This window comes from Mus pahari, chromosome 10 (assembly GCF_900095145.1).
Source record: "Mus pahari chromosome 10, PAHARI_EIJ_v1.1, whole genome shotgun sequence".
Taxonomy (NCBI): domain Eukaryota; kingdom Metazoa; phylum Chordata; class Mammalia; order Rodentia; family Muridae; genus Mus; species Mus pahari.
The window spans coordinates 89,936,472-89,948,226 of record NC_034599.1 but is presented as its reverse complement, the minus strand read 5'-3'; the positions used below and the strand labels follow the sequence as shown (position 1 = coordinate 89,948,226).

General features: G+C 47.8%; 1 protein-coding gene across 1 annotated transcript in view; it reads left to right on the top strand.

The window, feature by feature from the left end:
* Window positions 1-11,755, top strand: part of LOC110328417 (NACHT, LRR and PYD domains-containing protein 5-like) — a 39,890-nt gene that overhangs the window by 10,788 nt on the left and 17,347 nt on the right. The window contains exons 4-7 of the mRNA XM_029542753.1: window positions 648-796; window positions 4,369-4,509; window positions 5,825-5,970; window positions 9,646-9,741. Coding sequence (XP_029398613.1) covers window positions 648-796; window positions 4,369-4,509; window positions 5,825-5,970; window positions 9,646-9,741 — 532 coding nt within the window. The remainder of the gene's footprint in view (window positions 1-647; window positions 797-4,368; window positions 4,510-5,824; window positions 5,971-9,645; window positions 9,742-11,755) is intronic.

Sequence of the window (11,755 nt, the reverse complement as noted above, 5' to 3'; positions counted from 1 at the left end):
ACCTGCACACAGCACCTGCACACAGTACCTGCACACAGCACCTGCACACAGCACCTGCAAATAACACCTGCATACAACCCCTGCACACAGCACCTACACACAGTCCTTGCACACAGTCCCTGCACACAGCACCTGCACACAGCACCTGCAAATAGCACCTGCATACAACCCCTGCACACAGCATCTGCACACAGACCTTGCACACAGCACCTGCACACAGACCCTGCACACAGCACCTGCACACAACCCCTGCACACAGCACCTGCACACAGCACCTGCATACAACACCTGCCCATAGCACCTGCACATAGCACCTACACACAGCACCTGCATACAACACCTGCACACAGCACCTGCACATAACACCTGCACACAACACCTGCACACAGCACCTGCATACAACACCTGCCCATAGCACCTGCACACAGCACCTGCAGTACATCTCATCACAGGACTTCATGGTTCTCATGATTCTTCAACAAATCATTGTTTTAAAAAGGGAAAACTCCTTAATTTTCATGCTATGTTTCCTTGTAGAAAATCATCTTGGCAGCAAAAATGTTGAGGTCCCTGACAGGCTTGACATGGGAATATATGAGAACTCAGAGCACACTGGTAACCCTGATGGAAGTTTCTTCATCTTGCAGGCTTTGTTTCTGGAGCAGAAGGGGCACACCACTTGCCCAGTGACTACATTGGAAATCATTGATTGCAAGATGGATCTGTGGTCTCTGGGACGACTTGGGAAAGCTCTGCAGTTCAGCAGTTTGCACTTCCTGGTCCTCGACTACTGCAAGTAAGGCTGAAGTAGAACTCTGCAGGCTTGGCCCAAGATGGTGACAGCTGGGGGGGGGGGGGGGCCACACCCAGGTTCTCTGTGCCTCTAGCCTTCCTCCTGTGCCCAAGTAAATCTTAGTGTTCCCATTTGTTCTTTCAAACAAGTGTCTTAGGGTTTCTAGTTCTGCAACACTGTGTCTTGCATAGATTCACTGTACTGGCTGGTTTTATGTCAACTTGATACAAGTTGGGGTCATGAGAGAGGAGCCTCAACTGAGAAAATTCCTCCATAAAATTTATCTGTAGGAACTGAGCAGTACTTTAAAAAAATCACTTATAAAAATGTAAATGAGTTATTCTTAATATAAATGTAATGGTGTAGTAATCTGGCAGCTTATGCTATTCCCCAATAACCACACTGAAGAAATAAGATTTATTCAAAACTGCACATCAACAGCTGAGCAGTTAAATGATTTACCTTTGGCTCCTATGCTAATCTGGCTATCTCCCCGCTCCGCCCCATGATACTTGCATATTATTATTGATGCAGACCTTCACACCCCTTCGGCATGGCTCCACTTCCTCCATCCTGCTGCTGATCTGAATCTGCCCCTCTTCTCTCTTTCCTCTGCTGGCAGATGCCCACCCCACCCCATTCTCTCTTCTGCCCAGCCATTGCGTGATCAGCATTTATTGGCAAGTCGGGGGAATAAATGGTAAGAACTGTTTGCACAAACCTGAGACGAGAGATTCTTGACATAAGCATCACAATGCTGTGTCCAGACAGAAACAAGATGTGAGGGCACAGAAATCAGCATTTGAATAACACAGGGTAAACTAAATGGTTATGCCTACAGAAATCAACCCCTGCCGTAGCAGTCTGCAGAGACTGTTGGCATTGCAGGCTGGCTTACACTTCCAAATCACTGTTATATTTCCACATCACCAAAGGAAATCAGGACAGGAACTCAAGCAGCGAAAGAAGCTGGAGGCAGGAGCTGATGCAGATGCCACAGAGAAGAGCCACTTACAAGATTGCTTCATACTGATTAATAAGCCTGTTTTCTTATAGAACCCAGGACCCCACCAGCCCAGGGATGGCAGCACCCACAGTAAGCTCAGCCTTCCCACTTCCCATCAATCAGTAATTAAGAAAATGCCCTATGGTCCTGTCTTGTCTTTTTTTTTTTTTTTAGACAGGGTTTCTCCGTGTAGTCCTGGCTGTCCTGGAACTTGCTGTGTAGACCAGGCTGGCCTTGAACTCAGAGATCCACCTACCTCTGCCTTCTGAGGTCTGGGATTAGAGGTGTTCATGACCCCACTGCCCAGCTCCTATAGCTGAAGCTATGGAGGAATTTTCTTGGTTGAGGCTCCTTCTCTCTCATGACCCTAACTTGTATCAAGCTGACATAAAACCAGCCAGTACAGTGAATTTATTCGAGAAACAGTGCTAGGGCCAAGGAAGACAGCAATAAAGGTATTGTGAGTGCTTAAGCGAGTGCTTTGTCAACCTGACACAAAATTGAAACCCTTCAGGAAGAAGGACTCTGAATTGAGAAAAAAACGCCTCCTTAGAACTGGCCCACAGGCAAGTCTCTGGTGCAATTTCTTGACCAATGATTGATGTGGGAAGGCCCGGCCTGGGCTGGCGTGATCTCGTGGCTTGCTCAGCTTGCTTGCAGTTGCTGTTGCTGTTGTTATTATTATTGTTTTGTTTGAGTAGAGCAGAAGGCCCCAAACTCAGAGATCCTCCTGCCTCTGCCCTCTGACTGCTGGGATTGAAGGAGTGCAACACCCTTCCTCCTCAATCAGCTTTTATGCAACCTAGGGATAGTACAGTCGCCTGGAGCCTCCCAAACCCAACCTAATCAGGAAAATACTCTCACAGACTTGCCTATAGGCCAACCTGAGAGAGGCATTTTCTCAACCAGGATGACCTGAATTTGTGTCACATTGACAAAACAAAAAAGCAAAGGAATACACCAAGTACCATGCAGACAAGCAAGCAAGCAAGCAAACACCTTAGCTGGCACAACTCTGCCCCAGCCCCAGCCCCAGCCCCAGCCCCAGCCCCAGCCCCAGCCCCAGCCCCAGCCCCAGCCCCAGCCCCAGCCCCAGCCCCAGCCCCAGCCCCAGCCCCAGCCCCAGCCCCAGCCCCAGCCCGACAATTACCGTCAATGATTTAATTTAAAAAAAAAAATTGAAGTTATGCCTTCATCATCTCTGACCATCAGTGTGATGTTATGTGCTTGTCATCCTGGCATGAGGAAGGCTGAAACAGGAAAGGCTCCTCCAGTTCAAATCCAGCCTGACTAAGTAGCAAGGCTCTGACTCAAAACAATATCACTCTCAAAGTTTAAACCCTGACATTCCAAATTCCTTGCAGACGCTAACTTAGCTCCCTAAATGTCGGTTTTCTGACAGGCACGCGTCATCAGTCCTACCCAAGGGCCGTAGACTGTGCTTGTGAGTCACTTTGCAAACTAAATATTATGCATTGAGGGAGCCCGGTTATAACCAGAGAGTTGAGTGGGTGGACTTTCTTACCAAGTCCTACGCCAGCTGGGGTCTCCTAGACTCCACCCACCACTGGCAGTTACATCATCATCATGCCCATCTCTGTTCTACCTCCGCTTCTGAGTCTGTTCTCCATTGAAAGGATGTTTCAAACCATCCTTTGCTCTCGCTGCTCTGCAATTTGACTTCAGAACTCCTCTCCTTACAAGATTCTCTTCTCTTCAGGGTCAACCCTGCACTATCCATCAGTCGGACCTGGTACTAGAAACTCAAATTGGGATCAGTAGAAACAGTTCTAGGTGGCCTGGGAAAGACTTTGCAGCCACTGATGGGAGCACCACACAGCCACTGTTGGGAGCACCACACAGCCACTGTTGGGAGCACTGCACAAAGATTCCTTGAGCCCACAGTTCTCCAGACAGACCAGGAACATTAAGCACACAGGATTGTCTTTCCAATACAAAAGTTGTAAAACATGTTCTTCCAACCAGAAAGCTGGGAATTGGAGGTGATTAACAACCTGAGGATCTGTGTTATCTGTTGGGTCAGACCATACCAAGCTCCTACAACCAGGACCGAAGGTGGCTAGTAATTTAAATGACCCTTACAGCCAGGGCCTCCCCAATCTCCCCAACCAGGACCTAATAGTCTAATGACCTTTACATGATCCATATAGCCAAAGACTCCCCCACGCTCCCACTGCCAGACCAGAGGTGGCTAATAGCCCAGATGGCCTCCGCTATCCCTCAGCCCTTCAGCTAGCACAGACAGCCTATGTCCAGAGCCCATCAACTTGGAAGAAATGACATGTACCCTGAGTTGCGTTTCAATGTAGTTGTGCTCTCTTGTGCACTGGGAATTGTGTTCCACCAGAAAACATTTTTTTTCCAAATTATACTGCATTTAAATGTGCCACAAAGAGACTGCCTGGCATCAGACTTCCCAAAGTTTTAGTCCAGATCGATACCATCCCTCTTCACAGTTCATTGACCTGCCGAGACCACCGGTAGGCTCCCCTCAGCCTATGTCTGACATAGTTTAAAAGCCATGCATTGCTTTGTTCTGTCGTTTCAGGTTTGGAAATGAAGAACTTGAGAGCATCTTCTCAGGCCTGGAGAGCAACCAAAGGCTCCAGGGCCTCAGTATGCGCTACTGCGGGCTGGGGCCCCAGAGTGGGCCAAGGCTGGGCTCTGTCATTAGCCACAGCGCCATTTGGTGAGCTACACCCAACACACACACACACACACACACACACACACACACACACACACACACACCATGTCTCTGTTTTGACTCATTGCACACAATGCATCCTGATGGCTATTTTTTTATTTTTCCTTCCCTCCGTCTCTTCTCTTCCTCCCTCCCTTCTTCCCTCCCTTCCTCTTTTCTTTCTCTTCATTTTTGGTGAGGGTGTATGTTCATACAGGTGCATATGCATGCATGTGGAGGTCAGAGGTCAACTCCATCAGATGTCATTCAAGTTCTCTTACCTTGTTCTTGAACCAGGGTCTCTCGCTGGCTTGAAGGCTACGCTGAATGCCAGAGCACTCCAGGAATGCCCCTGTCTCTCCCCTTCTTTTTTTTTTTTAAAGATTTATTTATTTATTATATGTAAGTACACTGTAGTTGTCTTCAGACACTCCAGAAGAGGGCATCAGATCTTGTTACAGATGGTTATGAGCCACCATGTGGTTGCTGAGATTTGAACTCTGGACCTTCGGAAGAGCAGTCGGGTGCTCTTACCCACTGAGCCATCTCACCAGCCCTGTCTCTCCCCTTCTAACTCCAAGGTTAAAAACACACCGCAGTCCTGTACTGATACGGTTTTCTACATTTGATTAGAATGCTGTCTCTTTTTTACAATTTTGTTTATACAGTGTGAATACCTACGCGCGTGCCTGCACCTGACCTGTGCACATTGGGAAGTTAGAATGCTACATCAAATATATTCATCTGTCACTATGTTTCTTTGAGACAATGTCTCTCACTGAACAAGAAACTTGCCGTTTCAGAGAGACTGACTAGTCAAGTTCCAGGGACCCCCCCATTCCAGCCCCCCAGTGCTGGGTCACAGGTGCTTGTGGGCACATCTGGCTTTACATGGGTTCTGGGAATTTGAACTCAGTTCCTCTTGATTTTATAGTTTTATCCACTTAGTCATCCCCACAGCCCCATGCCTGGTGTTTTACCATGGGTTCTAGAGATTAAACATGGGTCCTCATACTTTCTTGGCGAGCACTTTCCTTGCTGACCTGTTTCCTCTGCCCTGATCATTCTTTCTTACCCTCAGAGGAAAAGCCTTTGGTGAACTTTGAGAACCAAGGGTGTCTGTCAAAGGTATGGTTTGTGCTGCTGGCGTAGACAGCATTTGGTGACATGGTCTAGTGTGTGTATACTATACTCATCTATTGACTGTGTTACGTTATATCTTTTATGACTAGTTATGTTACGTCAGATAAAGATCTTAGATTCAAGGTTGTAGTGGGCCTGAAGGCCAGTGAACAATATTTTCTGCCCTCTTCCCCAGTGACCTGCGCCTGGATGGAAATTACTTGCAGAGTTCTGGAGCACTGGCTCTCCTCAGACCTATAGCAGAATATGCAGAGATGCAGGCGAAGGACCAGCCTACCTTGGCACTGCCACATGCTGGAAATCCCCCTCAGCCTCCCCAAGGTGAACACTGGGCACCACTTCCAGACACCCCCTGTTGGTTCCTGAAAAAGGACTGTACTTTGTAACTAGGTGGCCTTTGTAGCACTCAATGCAGACCTACTTCCAGAGTGTGGGAGGCAGGATAATGGGCCCCAAAGGTGTGTCTGTCCTGACCTTCAGAACCTGTGAATACGCTCATGTGACAATTGTCAGCTCAGGAGCCTAAGATGGACATGCTCTCCCGGACTAGCCCGGCGGTCACGTATAATCAATCACAAGGACCTTTCTAAAGGGCAGGCAGAGGGTGGGGGAGGACCCCACGACTCCAACAGAGAAAAGTCACCTGAGCCGGAGTGGAAGTGCCTCTAGTCTCTGGGAAAAGCAACAAACTAGCAAATAAAACAAAACCGAAACAAACATTTCTGCAGCACCTTCAAAGGACTCTCACCTCAAGATGTCTTGTCAGTGGTAGGATCCATTTCAGACTTCCAGCTTTCAAAGGAGTAAGGCAACAACAAGGTAGCAAGTTTGTATCGCTTCCCATTATCCTCCCTCCTCCCTCCTGCCCCCAGCACACACCGCTGCCTCTAGTCCCTTCAGTTTTATGAGACAAGAGTTATGTTATATATAGTCCCTGGCTAGCCTGGAACTCATCATGTAGCTCAGGCTGGCCTTAATTGTTTGCTAATCTTCCTGCCTCTGCTTGTCAGTGTTGAGCCATCTCAGCCAGATTTAAACTTGTGTTCTGTTAGCCACTCAGTGAACGGTCATCTATCACAGCAGTGCCTGGAAACTAACATCCCAGATTAATCAGACTCATTGGGTTGGTCAAAGCTGTTAAGATGGGACTAAAGAATACTTTGTGTATTCCTGGGTCCTGCATGGGTAAATGGCTGAAGTTGTGACAGCGAGAACCCTTGAGTTTGCAACTCTGGTCATCTATGGTTGCCAGACCTACCTCTTGGTCCAGGCTCTATGGCCCAGGTCATGATGAGCTATGATTGATAGGACTTGTCACACACCTACCTTGTGGGGAGGAGTACCTGCCAGGACTGTGTGGTTCAAAGAGAAAGCATGTCCTCACCCAGATGGCAGGCAGACAGATGCAGGACACACACACCGTCACCACTTAGGGGCTTCACTTATTTAAATGAATCCTAAGAATGCATATTTATGGGACATTTAATGGCTGTCTACTTTTAATAGTTGGGTGTCTGTACTGAATGGCTAATAACACAGACAGGGGTACACCTGTGTGTGACTGAATAATTTCAGGCTCTTCAGCTGCAAAGTGAGCATTACAGTAATTGCCTTCGGTGTTCAGTAAGGATTGAGTGGCAAGTTCTTGGAGAACATCAGTTACCCTCATCATTATGGCAGGTTGCCTGTCTCCTAGGAGAGGGAAATCTCAGGGCACAGTGGGAAACCCAGTTGCTCTATTTACTGGAGAAGAAAGTAGGCATGAAGGGCTAAGTAAGGACACCTTAGGGGAACAGAATGCGATGGCCCCGTAACTGACAGCGGATGTCACCTACTTAGGGACGTTCAAGGGATCAGGCTCACACAGGTCACTTGTGGAGCTTGGTGATTCAACCAAGGCTTTTGATGCACCAAAGGACCAGGACAGCACAGCTGATTCTTGCTGCACCTCCCCTGCACTGCTTCAGCATTCCTGTGAAGAGCCACAGCGCTAATTACAAACTCTGTGCTGTAGCTGTGGGCTCAGAATAGCTAAGTGACCCTGTGTGGGTAGCTGTCGTCTTTTAATATTGTAGATGTAAAAGTGATGTCTTGTGGGTTTGGAGTGTGGCAGGCAGGGACAGGAGTGGGAGGTGGAGAGAGAGAAGAATGCCTAGGAGTCAGGAGGAGACTTGGAGATCTCAATTCTAGTTGTCTCTACTAGTTTCTATTAGAGGGAAATTACAAGTTAATGTCAAAAGGTTTTAGGGGCCAGAGAGATGGCCCAGCAATAATAGAGCCTGCTGCAGAGCCTGGGGAATGAGTTCAAAACCCAGACCCCACATGGAAGGAGACTGGCAGCAGGATGTCCTTCAACCTGCACATCACACATGCGCGCACTCACACACAGACACACACACACACACAGACACACACACACGGACACACACACAGACACACGGACAGGGACACAGACACATGGACACTAAACATATTTTTTTAAATGCAATTTTTTAAAAATGGCCATGTGGGCTGGAGAGATGGCTCAGAGGTTAAGGACACTGGCTGCTCTTCCAGAGGTCCTGAGTTCAATTCCCAGCAACCACATGATGGCTTATAACAATCAATAATGAGATCTGGTGCCCTCTTCTGGCATGCAGGCATACATGCAGGCAGAACATTATATATACAATAATAAATAAATAAATAAATAAATAAACCTTTAAAAAAAATAGCCATGCATGGTGGCACATGCTTTTAATCCTAGTCTTAGGAGGCAGAGGCAGGCAGAGATCTGTGAGTTCAAAGCCTACCCGGTCTACATAACAAATTCCAAGCCAGCCAGGACGACATAGTGAGACCCTGCTTTAAACCACCACAACAACAACAACAACAGCAACAACAACAAAAACTACACACACATGCATACACACGCACACATCAACAACAAAAAGCAATTTTTACAAATCAGATAAAAATTCTTTGTTTTCCAAGAGACATAATAATAATAATAAAGTAATAATATCTGGTGTCAGAGCTGGTAGCAGATAGTGCCTGTGCCGCCATCCCCAAGAAGCTCAGGATGGTAAATGCAGCTCACACCTTGCATTCAGGATCTCAGCCATAGCAACAAACCCCACAAACTGGAGTGCTTTTCTAGGCTCCCCTCCTGCCCCAAGCCCGACACTACACTCTCTCTCTCTTAAACCTTGCTCCTTACCCAGTTCAACCTGTACATTTTAGCTCTATCCTATTCTGCCTTAGCTTTCTCAGGCAGCCATAACAAACACCGTGGCTCTAGAGTGATGCTGTGTGTGGATGATGTTGGGGACTTAACCAAAGCCTCATGCATGCTAGGCAAGCATATGACAGGCGGAGCCGTGTCCCTAGCCCCGAGACTGATACCATATCTACCCAGTTGGTGGTGGTTATTTAGTTTGGGGGATTTTTTTTGTTTGGTTTTGGGGTTTGTTTTTTTTGTTTGTTTGTTTTGTTTTGTTTGTTTTTTGTTTGTTGTTGCTGTTTTTTTGCTTTTCAAGACAGGGTTTCTCTGTGTGGCCCTGGTTATCCTGGAATTCACTCTGTAGACCAGGCTGGCCTCAAACTCAGGAATCCGCCTGCCTCTGCTCCCGAGTGCTGGGATTAACGGTTCCCTACACAGTTTTTCCTGTGAGCCAACAAAGCGTAGCCCTCCACCTTGTTCTTAGTAATTTCCGGAACGTGAAGCCACGGATATCGGAAGCAGCTGTAGCCTAAGGGAGCCAACAACCACTGCAGGACAACTCTGGGAGCCCTGCTTGGCCCTGCTTGGTGGCATATTAACCTCTAGTCTTACAGCAGAGAAATACAAACCATAGAACTGAAGAGATTCTGACGGTATTCAGCTAATTCCCTCTCAAGAGAAATACCCTTGCCCAAAGCGTCCTTAAAATGAAGGCAACCGATCGCCAGTACTAAAGTATGCCAAAGCCGATTTGCTTGACTCTGACCCTGCATCTTTTTTTTCTTTTTTACCAGTGTGCCGGGGAGCAAGCTCAACTTTGAGTCAGATTGTGAAATCTTCCGAAACTTTAACAGTGAAAAGAACCTCAGGGAAGAAAGGTGGGAAAGGAGGTATTTTGGTTGTGGTGCCAGTGATTTCTTCCCTCCCTTCACCCTCAGCTCACTCCCTGTGTGTTTCTAGTGCACAATTATCCCAAACAAAGGCTTAAAATCAATGTCTCGTGACCTTACGCAAACCGCCCATGAACAGTTCCGCTGCGTCTGCCAGAGCAATCCATCATGGGCACTTTCGACATTCCAGGAAAGCAAGGTTTGGAAAAATTCTGCCCGGAGCTGCCAGAGAGGCCTCAGAATTAGGGTTACTCAGAGTTAGAAGCGGGGTGACCGTGAAGGGGCTTTAAGAAGTCCCAACTCAAGAGAGAGATGAGGAGGGGCAGGAAGATAGACTGGGAGGTGGAAGGGGAGGAGGTGCAAGGAGACAGACAGTGAACGGCCTAGGAGGCTTTGTTGCCATAGCAACCTTCTACACACTACAGTGTCCTACAGCCCACATCCTTCTCCTGGCAGCCATAACCTGCCTGGCTCTCAGCATCCCACTCTGCAAAGGGCAGGCCTGGCCTCACATGCTCCTCTCCAAACACTAACATAACCCACTGAAGCTCCAAGCAAGCAGTACATAGGTTCTCTGGGTAGTCATGAACATGGCCTTTGGGAAGCTCCTCGTGGGGCAGCCTGAGTCTGCTGCTGTGTTGAGCATTCTGTAGTTTGTATTTTGCATTTATGGGGAAGACGACCAGCTGTTTGAGTGGAATCTAACCCCGTCGGGCTCTTTCTTCTTCGATTTTAATCTGTTTTTGTGTGGTCTTCTTCTTTTTTTTTTTTTTTAAGATTTATTTATTTATTATATGTAAGTACACCGTAGCTGTCTTCAGACACTCCAGAAGAGGGAGTCAGATCTTGTTATGGATGGTTATGAGCCACATGTGGTTGCTGGGATTTGAACTCCGGACCTTTGGAAGAGCAGTCGGGTGCTCTTACCCACTGAGCCATCTCACCAGCCCCGTGTGGTCTTCTTTTATGCCCTTGAATCATCCCTGACAAAAACTACATTAGAAAATTACAAACTCTCGTGGTCCAAAAGCCACATGAAAATGTGGAGCGGGTGCATGCCCTTCAGCCCATTGCGTGAGAGACAGGAGGAGGAAGATAAGGAGTTCAAGGTTATTGGAATTGGAAGCAAGCCTGAGCTACATGGCCCCTGGGGGAGGAGGGAGGAGAGGAGAGGAATATAAAACAAGAAGGTATAGCAGGCCGTGGCGTGGCATCTCCCGGCTGTGGGTACAGCTTCCCATTGGGCAGTGCTAATATAGAAGACCGTCAGTGTCTCCCCATCTACAGAAGTGGCCTTTGGTGTGTTCTCTGGAACATCAGAAGGGCATTCATTCTGCCCCGGAGGTGGGACTGGAGACAAAGCTGCCAGTGGGCAAGCAGACCCAGGGTGGAAGAAGAAAGGACTTGCATGAGGAAGGGCTTATGTAGGAACAACCAATACCATCCAGGAGCCCACAAGCTTGGCAAAGACAAGAGGAGGCGAGAGGCTGGCTCTCCTGGAGGGATGGATCACATTAAGGGACAAGCCAGGCCAAACCCCTCAAACCCCTCAAACCTGAACTCAATGGAAATGGTTTTTCATCTAATATATATTATATATAAATATATATATTATAACATATACGTGTGTATATATGTGCCTGGTTTACATACAGAGTGGTAGACTAGCCAGGGCTACATAGTGACCATTCCACATTGAACAACTGCTTTCGCTGTCATAGGGGGTTGGGGGAGAGAACCTGGCCTTTGGTAGGACTCTACCTGTTTCAAAGTATGGAGCTTAGAAGAGCTTTCTTGGGCCACTCTCCTGGGCGAGGAAACCAGATGGTTTCCATTTGGTCCTAATTGGAAACAGCCAAAATATTTTGATGCACACCCCTTTGTGGACAGAAGGGTTTTGGCCCGCCGCTTGGAAAGCCATCCCCACAAGAACCTTCTGAGGCCAAGCTCCTCTCAGAAGCCGAGCACACCCCTGCCCCCCACCCCACCCCTCGCCCCCTTCTCTCATTTGGAG